This window comes from Elgaria multicarinata, chromosome 2, assembly GCF_023053635.1.
Source record: "Elgaria multicarinata webbii isolate HBS135686 ecotype San Diego chromosome 2, rElgMul1.1.pri, whole genome shotgun sequence".
Taxonomy (NCBI): domain Eukaryota; kingdom Metazoa; phylum Chordata; class Lepidosauria; order Squamata; family Anguidae; genus Elgaria; species Elgaria multicarinata.
In genome coordinates, this window is record NC_086172.1 from 111,582,540 (window position 1) to 111,596,795 (window position 14,256).

The 14,256-nt window shown below is 38.3% G+C and overlaps 1 protein-coding gene across 9 annotated transcripts in view; it reads right to left on the reverse strand.

Moving 5' to 3' along the window:
- The window catches only part of SHANK2 (SH3 and multiple ankyrin repeat domains 2), a 353,842-nt gene that overhangs the window by 130,292 nt on the left and 209,294 nt on the right, over positions 1 to 14,256 (reverse strand). For 8 of the 9 annotated variants that reach the window (XM_063117397.1, XM_063117400.1, XM_063117399.1 and 5 more), the window contains 2 exons: positions 6,561 to 6,643; positions 4,879 to 5,003 (listed from right to left, as the gene is read on the reverse strand). In XM_063117397.1, coding sequence (XP_062973467.1) covers positions 4,879 to 5,003; positions 6,561 to 6,643 — 208 coding nt within the window. Of the gene's footprint in view, positions 1 to 4,878; positions 5,004 to 6,560; positions 6,644 to 7,021; positions 7,215 to 14,256 lie in introns of those variants that run through there. The other variant, XM_063117404.1, reaches the window with a different exon arrangement.

The window sequence follows — 14,256 nt, forward strand, 5'->3', positions numbered from 1 at the left end:
ACATTTTGCTGTTTTTATTTATACAAATCATGGAACAATAAACAATAAACAAAGTGGTCCAGAAGGGGATTTTAATGATAGCAAAGATTAAATTTGCATTTGATTAAGGTATTATTCACATGTTCTGTTACTAAAGTCATGAATGCAGACAGAAATAAACCTTTAAATTGAAACACCTGCAAATTAGCCAGATTAACTAGTTACTTAAACAAGGCAAGGCAAATTTAATTTTTACAGAGACTTAGAGAGGTGTATTTACTTCCACATGTTGCATTTGTGGCAGCACTCTCCATAATTTCTGCTTTGAAAGTATAAGAAAAACTTTTAGTAAAGTAGTATCAGGGCTGTTTGCTTAATACACTAACCCACCCATTGGCTGAGTTTGGTTGTTTTGAACCACGGGTTGTTTGTTGAACTATGGGTTATAGCATGTTGTCTGATCACAGCCAGGATGGCTTGGTAACCATGCAGTGTTGCTTATTTTCTCGAACATGCCACCTTGAGAATCCATGGATTGTTGTTGTGTTGTTCAGAATGGTTAACAAGCCATAGCGTGTGGTTAACAAGCCACCCTGGCTGTGTTCAGACAACAGGCCAACTCACAGTTCAAAAACCAATGAGTGTGGGTTAGCGTGGATTGTGCACTCTCTGATACTTAACACACAAGCCATAGTATCGAATTGTGTTGTTTTGCCAGCCAGAGGGAACTCCTGAAATACTGGATTTCCTCCTTCCCTCCACAGGGTTGAGTGACTGACAAGTCCATTTTCAAATCAAAGGGCACGTTTTACCAGGGGCTCTCCAAAATCTGTGCTCTGGGGAAGGCATGGATGGGACTGTGAGATGGACATTCTTCCAACACTACAAGGCATCACTATGAAGAAAGCTTTAAATTGGTTTTTAATCACCATAAGTCTGTAGCCCCAGCACCTATCCTTCTGAAACTTCACAGGTTTCTTTCCTGGAGACATCTCTATGATGTTTACCATTTTTATACGAATTTCACAAAAAGCTATTGGAAGGGGAGGGGAAGCAAATCACCACACACACACAAACCAATTTTAGGACTCCTCTTCTGTTGAATATATCCTTCTGAAAGGTTGCAATTTTTTTCATGGGCCCACCTCTATGCTGACTATCATTTTCAGAAGAATGGTCCTCAAGGAACCTAGTGGGATAACATGTCCTTCTTTTGATAACCTTACAATGTAAAAACTGCTGTTGCACAAAAATCCAATCTGGACCGTGGCAGTCTTGGTTCTCCCTCAGAATGAGTAATTGACCCTGATTCTGCCAAGAAATAAAGGTATTTCCCCCCCCTTGCATTTATATCCCGCCTTTTTTCCTCCAATGAACCCAAGGTGGCGTACATAATCCTCCTCCTCTCCATTTCTATCCTCACAACAACAACATTGTGAGGGAGGTCGGGCTGAGAGTCTGTGACTGGCCCAACGTCACCCAGTGAGCTTTCATGGATGAGTGGGGACAAGAACCCAGATCTCCCGACTCCCAGTCAACACTTTAGCCACTACACCACATTGGCATATATATATATGTGTGTGTGTATCATAAAAACCACTGCACCTACTTTTCTGAAATTTGTCAGGCATACTCCCCTCCTAAAGGTTACTATGCCTGCAAACTTCATCCACTTCTGACAAACAGAAAAAAATATAATAGCCATTTTTAAATAGGTCCCATGAGAGTCAATAGGAGGTACGAAACCTCAGATTTCTATATCTCGACTTGAGTTTGGTACCTCAGTTGAATAGGACAACCTCCAAAATGGTCTGACTAGAATCAGGCCATTTTCCAAAGCACTAAAACAGGGTCAGAGTCAAATCTTGTGGTCAGTGCACAACTCTAATCTGTACTGTAAATTAGCTACTAATAAGTCTGGCAAAAGTAACCATTAGGTTTCTAATTATCTACCATTTTCTGTGTAGGGTTATCTAATAGGTTTTAGAAACATAGAAGTGAATTTTCTGCCCATACTTAATTCAGCACCTGTAGTACTTGCCTCAAAGGAATGACAAACACAAAATCCATACAAAACAACAAGCTTTGCAGTAAGAAAGAATGGGCCAGTTCGCATGGTCAAACAAGCCACCATGGCTTAAACAAGCCAGGGTGAGTTGTTGTGAGCTGCAGTGTGTGCTGGGAGTGATCTGCATGCTCACTGCCTGGCTTATTGTACTGGCCCATCCCATTCCTCTGGGGGGAAGCTGCTCTGCAGCAGGAGAAGGGGGCTGCCATACAACTCTGTGTCTCGGATTATTCCCCCCTATCTTCAACCTGTCTTGACTGGAACACTATGAGGTGGTTACTGAAGTCTGCCACCTAATGACTGGAGATGGCACTGTAGCGTTCAGATACATTAAAATTAATTAAAATCCATTAATGCCTGGAATAATAATCCTGAGGTGCACACTTTTAATATGAAAGTTTCAAAAGACAGAGACCTTAACTGTCTATAATAAGAAAAGAAGATATGTGTCTGACTGTCAGTTAACATTATATCTCCTTGAACATGAAACTTAGGCCTTAGCTAGACCTAAGGTTTATCCCGGGATCGTCCTGGGGTCATCCCTGTTCATGTAAATGAACACACAGGATATCCTGGGAGCAGGCAGGGACGGCCTAAGTTTCATGTTCAAGGAGATATAATGTTAACTGACAGTCAGACAAATATCTTCTTTTCTTATTATAGACAGCCACCAGTTAGTATGCATGCTTATTTAGAAAATAAAGGAATTTTAAAATTGGAAACTTGTTATAAATTACAATTGATCTTTGTTCTTGGCAATTTAGATCAATCCACTCTGGTTTGTGTGTATATACCTTCAGCATAATTAAATAATATGTTGCTTGTTTGTCAAAAGACCTCTGTCAGACCCGTTCAAAATCCCCTCTACTTTCCTAAGTACTGTTAATTCCTATTTTGTCATTCTATCATTTACTGGCACCCCAGCTATAAATATTTGTTCCTATGTATCTTCTAGCATCACTGAAGAAACAGCACTGCAGTGCTGGCATACATTTACAGTTTGTAGCATTGGCCAGCAGCCAAAAACCTAACTACTTCCACAAATGAAGGGGAGCTTTGGGCTTGTGTTTCTTGAAAGCAGTCTATCCATGCCACAAAGCAAAGCCATTTTGTGGGGACATTCAAAGGCAGATTGCACAGCTATTATTCAAAGAAAAAATAGTCTGAACATTCTACAGGCTATGCCAAGGGTATTCCAAATGTAGCTCTTTAGATCATGACAATAGTGATGGTGAACCACTTGTTACATGCCCAATAATACGCATGTATTGGGTGGCAGCAAGATCAAAGGCTTAGATTGTAGAAGTTATCCTAAAGTTTAAAGTGTTGAAACCCATGCAAAAAACTCTCAAGGAACTACTTTAAATATTAAGTTATCTGTCATATATAAGTATGTAATATAAGTATGTACTCAATAAAGCATGTAACATAACTATGCAGAAAGAAATTATGACCATAAAGCAAACTTCTCATACATTTTGTTTTGCATTATACTACTCCTCATATATACCTGCTGAAAACCATACAACCAAGGAGACACTTGACCCTATAGCCAATGCTGATGTAAATGCACAAGCTTAACATGAAATATAAGGAAACAAGAAAGCTCACTAATTATATCTTCACTGATGGAACAGGAGGAAATGGCCAGATCGCCTAACCCAGCTGTCATACATGTTGTACAAATAAGCACACAGCTTGAGGGGGGAAAGTACTCAAAATGTTTATGCCATATGTACCAAAATAACCTTTGTCCACCAGCCTCAAGTTCAAAAAATAAAAATCTGATAACTCCAGCTGTCATACATGTTGTACAAATAAGCACAAAGCTTGAGAAAAAAAGTACTTTAAAAGTACCAAAATAACCTTTGTCCACCAGCCTTAAGTTCAACAAATAAAAATCTAAGAATTATATGAGTAAACAATAATGCATGCAATATCACCATTCCTTGTTTGATGGACAAGATAAATACCAAAATATCAAAATGATCTGCATTTGTTCAGATATATGCTACAAAGCCAATACAGTAATAACAGCAATAACACATTGATGTGTGATAATCTCTTGCAACTGATGGAAAGGCCATCCAAATCATAGTTAGTTTCACAGAATTTTCATTAGCAGGAACATTAAATCAATCTCCAGCATTCCTTAAGATGTACCAATTCAGATGATTCCCCCATTCCTCCCCCCTTTATGAACTGCATTTACACATTTTGTCATTCATATTTGACTCTCTGGAACCTAATCACTTGTTGCACTTTGCACTGTTAAGTGACTACAACCGACCAACAATCTAGGTTATTATCCATTAAATTGAATGTATGAAACCAATCTTGATGGGGCAAGGAAATAATAGAATCCCTGTCACCATAGAGATGAAGTTACTATCTCTATGGAAAAGTGGATATCACCACAACACCACTTGCTACTAAATACATGATAGATCAGGCTAATAATTAAAACACAACTCTTTAAATGTTATTATACAGCACTAAACACCTATTCAATCATCTTCAAAGTTATATTTATCCAGAACTACAAAAAGTAGAGTCAATCTAACTACCTCTCCCATGGAGACTTTTCACATGTAATAACATATTGCCTAGAAACATACACATTTATATCAATACAATCTTGTAAATTTGGCAAAAATAAATTTAGAATAATGGAGTCACAAAAGAATATGTAAATAAATATGAGTTGTACAAAACTGCTGTATCAGCATCTCTACCAGTAGTTAGAATGACCAGTTTGTTGGGAAACTTTGCAACATGATTATACAGTATTTTCCATGAAAGAAAACATTAATTACCCCAAATTCTCCTACCTCAATCAAAAAGTCTCCTGTTCTCAAGCCTGCTTGCCATGCTACCCCGCCTTCATCCACTGATTCCAGGTACTGCAAAGCAGGAAAGGCTGGAGTTGGGGTGAATTCTTCAATAGGTGTATCAGCTTTGGGAATAACAAATGACACCTTTTTAATAATGGAAAACAACCTTTTAAAAATATAAAGTTTAATCATCTCATGAACTGATTTATGCATGAATAGAAATTAACTAAGCAAGATGCTCCCCTGCCCTATAGATCTCCATCTTTTTCTTGCATATTTATGATCACTAGGATTTGGTCAGCAAATAAATTATACTCAGCCTTTGGTATATAACCAAAAATGCAACCAATCTGATGGAACAGAAATTGCATTTGAAAACATTAATTTAATTTTTTGATAGGTGCATGGATAACTAAGGCATTTGAAAATTTTCAAGCCTTTCTAGCAGCTACCACCAAAAATGCTATGAAGCCATTTAATTTCAATGTACAACACCATACTTGTTTGTGCATCAGGTACATATTTGTATACTGTATGATCTACCATATGTACATGTTACAAATCTATACTCTGTTATGCTTTACAGATATATGGTTTGATATATATCAAGTCACATGTGCAATATGTGAAACACGAAGTTTGATATAAGCATGTGTTTTAAAAGGGTACATGAATATTCCACCTAAACAGCTCAGCCCATGTGAAATTAACACATGTAGCGAGGGACCTCTGTTTGCTGCATAGATAGCTCAGCGCCAGCTGATCGACACAGTGATGAAGTCACTGGGTTTCCAGAAGACCCCATCAAAACGTGCATTTAGCCAGGAGGGTTAATCAGAAACTATTACATAGATAGGAAAGCCCAATAACTGTTTGCCATTCCAGCAAGGAATGATAAAAATGGCATTCCCAGAGGAAGGGTGTGGAGGATCCTCCATAAAGAACATATGGGCTAGCCTTTCCTTGAAGCCAGTCAGTGTGAGGGAGAGCCCATCCAGCAACTGAGGGGTGTTAGTTGCTGGCCTTGGGATATACCACCACTTTAAAAAAATGAAACCCAAAATGAATAAAATGCAGAGCATTAAAAAGATCCCTTTCTTTTTTTTTCTTTTAACAAAAATATACCAGTGGCATTAAGAAAAAGATTAGGACATTACAACACATGAAACCAGGCAGCCTTCAAAACAGAACATAGAGCAAAAGGCCATTCAACATACATGCAGTTTCTGAAGATATAACAATGATCTGATTTTCATACTAAAACTGCAGTAGTTCCATCCTGAACAAGCTACAAACCTATTTTAAGCAAAATGTCAATATGCCACTCGGCAAATAATTTTAACAGACTAATGCTTTAATTGAATCCATTTTGTCACTTGTTTCAGTAAGGATGATACAGTTTGGATAAACTACACAGTAAGATATAGGAAATTTCCAAGCAACTCCCCCTCTCAAAATTATTCTGCAAATTTATGGTATATATGTTTTTTAAATACACACACCCCTCAAAACTGCTCAATCAGAAACCAGTAAAATCCATGTCAGTACTACTGCACAGAGAGAACACTGTTGTCTAGCAACCAAATGCATAAGGAATAATGCCTGTTTATTTTCAGAAATGCATGCCATCTTTCACATAGGCACTCACCCAATCGAATAGATACAGAAAATCCACATACCTTTGGCCCCTCTGAGCACAAACCCAAATCCTTCATTGTCTTTTTTCTGCAGGACCACTGCCTTTTCTTCTATAATGCAGTCACTGTAGAGAGAATTCCGAGGATAGCGACCATTATTACATCCCTTCATCACCACTGTAGTAGCTGCTCCTCCAGTGTGCAGGTTCATCATCATCACAGCCAGTTAATCAAATAATATTGCAGTAACCAAACATGGGGAAAATATAACAGCAAACAAAAGAAGAAGGAAAGAGACAAAGACAAGGCTTAATGGCAAGGGAGAACATGACAGTGCAACTTAACGGAGGGAATAATGCAGAGAAAGCAGAGGAAGAAACCATGCATGGTGGTGGCTGAACAAATACGTGATCATGTCATCTGTGTGCTAGCTAGGAGTCTAAAAGAAAAGAAAGTGAACTGAACGACAGTAGCATTAATAAACTCCTCAATCGTGGATGTACCAGATGCATCTTCTAGTGAAGCCAAAATGAAACCAACCAGAAGAAAAATGAGGCAGCATTTTAAAATTTAAAGTTAGCTTTGTTTGCTGTTATAAGTAGCTAAAAGGCACAAATATATTCAGAAGCTATGCCTTGCATCAAAAGCCCTTTTTCAATCCTATTGAATGTTGCATGCTGCAAGAATCCCACATGATCATCTGACAGCCTACAATGCTAACAACGTGCAGCTGCTTTGGCGTCATCGAGCACAAATTTTCACAGCATCAAGAATCTGCATAATTTAAATAGTAACAAGGCATGTATGTTCATGATCACCTTTTCCCATAAAAATGACAGTACGTTGATGAAAGCTAGCACAATGAAATGCTAATGAGATTATATTCTTTTTAAAAAGAACAGAAAAGAAAAGGAAGGCAAGTTTTTATATTTTTTCTGCTAATTACACTTGCATAGATGATTTTTTTAAACTCCACTTATTCAAATAACAGGTTTATAGTTAAGTTTCTAACCCTAATGATGAACCTTCAAGATACTTCAGTTGAAATACCTTCAGATTTTTATGATAAAATAGATCAGATAAAATTATGGCTATATATTTAAAGAGCAACCCATTTTTCGAGAAATTATTAATGCACAGCTTTAAGGGACAAACTCAATTCTTTTATACAGTAGGCAATGCTCCCTTTAGAAAAAGGAAGTAACTGCTACAAAAATATGGTGGTGCAGTGGCATAAAACCACTGCTTTGGTAATAATAGAAATGCAAGGAAACTCTGGAATCTCTCTTGCAAAGTGTAACCAGCTGTTACTGTTCACAGTTCTGATAGCTAAGAATACAATTCTGCACCCATTTACAGACACTTATTTAGTTAGGTTTCCATCATATCCCTAAGGCTATGGTTAGCTTGCACAAATATTTCTAAATTCGCAGTCGAAAAATGGATAGTCCCCTCAACATTCCACAAACAGACCCAAAATAGCCAGCATCCTTTGGCAGAAATCCACAGAGTAGCTGGCAGTTATGATGGAGTCCTTTCTGGGAGAGAAGTAGGGCAAGTAGCCAGCTGCTATTAGTCCCCCAGCGGCTGTAGGGCCAGGATTTCTTTCCTTTTGTTCCTAATTGATGCTACAGAAATGCATGTTGATAGGGTCTAGATTAAGAGCCCAGAAGTAAGATCTTAATCCCATTGGATTCCAAGCAAAATCTGCAGTTTAAATCAGCAGGATTTTCAGCAGAGGTGCAGAAAACACTTGTTCCATACATTCTTACCTCCTCCTTTCCTAAGTATTTTGTACCTCTTTCCCTAGAGAGCACTCTGCAACATTTCAAAGCAGTTCCACCAATGGCACCAAGGTGGGCTGGACTCTCTTTCCTGCCAAACTCTTTTACCCAGAAAAACAATGTTTTTTTGGGGGGGGGGGACTTGTGGACCTGGAGGGGCTTTGTACCAACATCTGAAATAACCACCTTCATCCAGAATAAGTAATTCCTTTGATTATCCTGTCAGCTCAATTAGCAGTTCAATTGGGATATACTAGTCTGTCTGTTCCTCTTTCTAGCATGTGACTGGGGTTAGTCTAGTAGTAGCACTGACAGCACTTTTACCGCTGAGGTTTGGGGTTAGATGGTGATGAAACTGCCAGAACCTGTGGTAAATGTTAGGGAGGGGAGTAGTTCTGCCTCTTCTTTCCCACACTCTATATGGGAGGTTTTTTTTTTAAAAGTGGGGGATTAACTGGAGTCAGGGGATATGTGGCTCATCCCGACCCAGATTTCATCGCCATTCCAGAGTATCTTAAGTTGCTAGGTGCTCTGTCCCTTTTGCAGCTGAAAGTTCTCAGAGAGGATTTATTACACAGAAGGCTTTCTTCCAATCTTAACAAATCCAATGGGCCCTAACTCTTTTAACAGAACAGAGGCATAAGAAGTATATACCATCCTAGACTGGGATCTGAAATAAATATGCATTAGGGCTCAAGTAGGCCAATTCCAATTCCCTCTGCCCACCCCAATCAAACCTTAACTGCTTTCAATATTCTATGGCTCCTGGAGGACGATGGACCTCCTCAGTCCTCATTTGGACATGTCTGAATTTCTTTTTATGTTTTAAATTTACACAGTAATATTTTTTTCTGCATAACTGGAAAATCTCCATGTATGCAGAAATCCTACCCTAACTCATCTGTGGATGGTCTTTTCACTGACTGTCCTGCTGAATCATCAAGTTCATTATTAACAGAAATAAGGATGGATGATGATAAATTTGTCATCCCAGCTTAGTGATGCAAACAGAAAAAAATATACTATTGAAGTATAGTGCATGTTTTTCATTCATAATCCTTCAGACAAGCCCTACTTCAGAGAGGATGCAGGTTCATTGAACAACTCCGGTCTAAGGACAGCTTCGTAGGTAATACTTGAGGAGCAGGATACAAGAAGAGGGCAAACTTTTCAAAATGGCCTCTCTTCTCCTTTCTCTGAGTACACTGAGGTCACTCTTAAGAGATGCATGCAATGCAACTACTGAAGTTCCAATCCTTGGCATACAGGTAAGATGTGGTAGGAAACTTTGGTTTGGATGCAATAACCTTCCATTCTCCATTATAAAGGAAGTCAGTACTATGTTATTACTCCTTTTAGCTCAATCAAGCCACACATAATACACACAAAATATGTAAATCATAATCATCAGTATTTAAAAAAAATGTTATTCAAGCAGCAGAAAAGTAATGATACTATAGGCTTAGTTCTGGTCCCCCAAAGTGAAAACACTCTGCTTTAATTTGGATACACATTTTTCTGAGGCATTTTGAGATCATTAAGTACCGTTATCTATTGATAACAGCATTGACGTTATCTATAGTCTAGCAAGGTCTGATAACCAAATGGATGCCTGTCAATGCTACCATTAGAGTGCAAAAACAGAGGAAGAGATTTCTTGGCAACATCTTCTAACTCATGGAATTTAAGCTTGGGTGGAGGGGCTAAATATTTAGTCATCATGTAACTAGGTTTTACTTACAGTGTTCTATTTGGAACACGTAGGGATACAATATGTAAATCCCTCCCGAAAGGTTCTCCAGTAGATGAGATATTTTAAAAATATCTTTGAAAGTCACACATACCAGCCATGCTCTTATACAACTATTCAATTGTACCATAAGACATTGCAGGAAAAGCAAGGGATGCAACACTGCAGTCCCCTAACTTCTTTCAAAAATGCTGACAAATTATAATATGCTATAATATTAGATAACCATTAGAGAGATCTTTGGTTTGGATTTGCAGAGGTCTGCTATCTATCAAAAGAAACACAAGTAATGGAAGGCAGTAGTTATTTAGTACTATATAAAGTGCCAAAAAGGCACACAACTACTCCAAACACCAATAAAAGGTGATAATTATCAAATAACCCATTTATTTACAATTTATAAGGATATATAAAACCAACTGATGTGTCTCGAAGTGGTTAACAATCACAATGTTGGGTACTATAATAACCAATAATATATATCATACATGCAAGAGTACAAATCTAATACAGTCCAACAATATTACAGACTTTTATAACATTTAGCACCTGAGACAATACCATCAGAATAATATATGTACAGAAATAGGGTTTCTGAAGCCACTTGTGGGTTGGGGAAAGGTGTCTATTTGTAGCCTTCCCCCTATTGCAATGAACTCAGGAATGAGTGTATAATCCTAATAATTAACAACTTCAAGATTAATATAGACCCTGCATTTGATTGATTGCATTTCCCTGGGCACTGATCATCTAGCTGCACAATCTGATTATATAAAACGTGACGCTGAAATAATTCAGGAAGGAAATACTAATTATTTGTTGAATCCCAATAGTGTATTCAATCCTGCATTAAAATCACTCCCTCACCACAGATTCACAGTCCCTAGTCCTAAATTGGAAATAAAGCCACAATTCTCAAACTATTTAGAAACTTCATTACAACTAGCAAACTTGCAATAGCTTCAGGTTCCAATGTATGCATGCTTTCAGTCACCATTGTGGGCCCCATGGCAGCCTGAGTCTAGTTGACCTGAGTTGCTGCTAGCATCGCAGCACTAAATGAGATGCGAAAACAGCAGTCCTATACTGTGGCAGCCTATTCCTTTAAAAAAAGACTGCAGCTGACCTGGAAACAAGCTTGGTCAGCTGGAGCTGACAGGAAAGAAAGGCTGACTTGATAAAGGAGGCCTGTGTTTATACGGTCTCTCCCTGCCATCTTATATGTTGTTGGTAATACGGTTGACCTGAATCCATGTTGCCACAGGTGATCTGAAACCATACTGAATAAAATTAGCAAAGTTTGTGCAATGTATAATGACACTGCAATACTTACTATTATTTAGCTAGTGTTCAACACATTTTCTTCATTGCATACATATATGACAGGGTTTACGGTTTGTTTTTGTTTGCTTTTAAAAATAGTGTTTGCTTCTGGAAATCTGTTAAAAGAGGAAAATCAGTTCTGGAGTTGAGAATGGGGGAAAGAGAAGCTTTCATTATTTAATAGGAAGCATTGCATGCATGTTTTTACCAGCATTTTAGAAGCTATTTTGTTGTAACAATTGCATATTTGCATCTGGGGAAAATAGGATGTTATTCTTATTAAAAACATGCTAATGTGGAAACAACAGAGAGGACCTTGTCAGTGGTGGCTCCCAACTGTGGAATGATCTCCCCAATGAGGCCCACCGGGTGCCAATATTGTTATCTTTTCAGTGCCAGGTTAAGACTGATCTCTTTTCTCAGGCATTTGGCAGAATGTGATGAGTTCATCTTGGATTCATCTTTTAGGCTGATAACTCAATGTTGCTTTTAGATGTATGTTGTCCTTCTGTATGCTGTTTGTTTGTGTGTTCATATAAGCGGTTTTAAATTTTTACACTGTATTTTAATATTTTTATTGTAATTTAATATTTATGTTTTTCAATTTTTGTAAACCGCTCATAGGGGCTAAATTATAGGGTGGTATAGAAATGTAATAAATAAAATAAAATAGGTAATATGTTAAAATGAAGAAAAAACCAAATTCCAGGGAATGTTCAAGAAAGAGGACAAAGAAACCGTACTCATGTTCTGGGGTAATAAACCAGATGATACTGTATAACTTCATGTAGTACAGATGCATTAATAATTTATATATACAAATACTTAACAAAGATTAGCATATGACGTTACATTCCTAAGGATGCAATCCTATATATACTTATCTGAGTGTAAGTCCCACACTTCAATGGGAATTACTTGTGAGTATGTGGGACTGCACTGTAAGTGCAGTACAAATCAAGGTTCTAGATCCAAAGAATGAAAGAAGCTACTGCTAGACACCTATACTTTTGTTGTTGCAGATGGCCAAATGTCAGTGTATCAGAGAATTCAGCTTTCGAGTTCTATTTGCTGGAAGACCACAGATAATGGTAATTGTTAGGGCTGGCACTTTAAAGGCAAGCTAAGCTGGGAAAGCGGTAGACAGTCATGCTGGCCAGTAGGTAAAAAGGGACGGACAGTCAGACCACATCAGTCTGTCTCTGAGCAGCAGCAGCTTGTTCAGAACAGTCTCAGAGGTTCTACTTGACCATCTGGGACCACATTGGTTCTTCTGTCACCTAATCCCTTCTGTGCTAGTAGCTGCATTATCACCTTATCACCAGCATCCCCTTACTCATATAAGCTACAATAGTTGCACAGAGGATAAAGTACCTGGGTCCTGCTGTCAGTTCTTGATCAAGTGTCCCCTTGCACTTCACAGCAACAAGAATCAAGCTAGATATTATGCTGGAGATCCATGACTGGATCTCCAGATGTATTTTTTTTCCCTCTCAGTGCAGCTGCAGGGGTGAAGATGGTTAGGATGGCCACGTAGAATCCAATATAAACTTCTCCTGTTGACCTACAAAGCTTTTCACTGTCTAGCTCCTTCCTATCTTTCCTCTCTCATCTCACACTACTGCCCCGCTCGTGCTCTTCGCTCCTCTGATGTCATGTTTCTCACCTGCCCAAGGGTCTCCACTTCCATTGCTCGGCTTCGTCCATTTTCTTCGGCTGCCCCTTATGCCTGGAACGCTCTTCCAGAACATTTGAGAACTACAAGTTCAATCGCAGCTTTTAAAGCTCGGCTAAAAACTTTAAAACTTGAATTGTTCTGACTTTTATACTGCCTGTTTGGTGCATTCTCTTACCCTCCTTATTGCTTTATTATGATTTTATTAGAATGTAAGCCTATGTGGCAGGGTCTTGCTATTTATTGTTTTACTCTGTACAGCACCATGTACATTAATGGTGCTATATAAATAAATAAATAAATAAATAAATAAATAAATAAATAATAATAATAATAATTAGACATTAACCTAAAAGGAGGAAATGCACTTCCAAAACAGGGGGCAAAATAGATTTGCATAAATATTATATGTATAGATGTAAATATGGAAATAATAACCATCTTTCAATGAAAACAATAGAATGCATTTCATTGTAGTGGGGAATACTGTGGCCAGGTGTCCTGTGCTTGCTAGGTCTGAGCTGGCCAGGTGTTAACTGTTGATGGTACTTTCAAGACCCTAGACTTGAAAGTGCCATCATTGTTTATCTTTAAATCAGACTTAGACTTAGATAGCCCTTCAAATAGAGGACTGTCATAACAATGTAAGAGACATGCTGAAACAGACCAGGGGTCCATCTAGTCTAGCACTCGGTTCATACAGTTGCCAACCAGCTGTCGACCTAGACCCACAAGCAGGACATGGTGCAACAGCACCCTCCCACCCATGTTCCCCAGCAACTGGTGTATATAAGCTTACTGCCTCTGATCCTGGAGGTAGCCAACAGGACTAGTAGCCATTGATAGTCTTTTTCTCCAGGAATTCATCCAACCCCCTTTTAAAGCCATACAAATTGGTGGCCATCACTACATCTTATGAATCCATGGTTTAACTATACACTATATGAAGAAGTACTTCCTTTTTTCTGTTCTGAATCTCCCACCATGAGATATCCCCAGGTTCTAGTATTATGAAAGAGGGAGAAGAATGTTTCCCTATCCACATTCACCATACTATGTATAATTTGTACATCTCTATCATCTCTCCTCTTATCCTTTTTTCCAAGCTAAACAATCCCAGCTGTTGCAACTTTCCCTCAGAGTGGAGTTACTCTAGCCCCTTGATCATTTTAGTTGCCCTTTTCTGCAACTTTCCCATGACAGCTG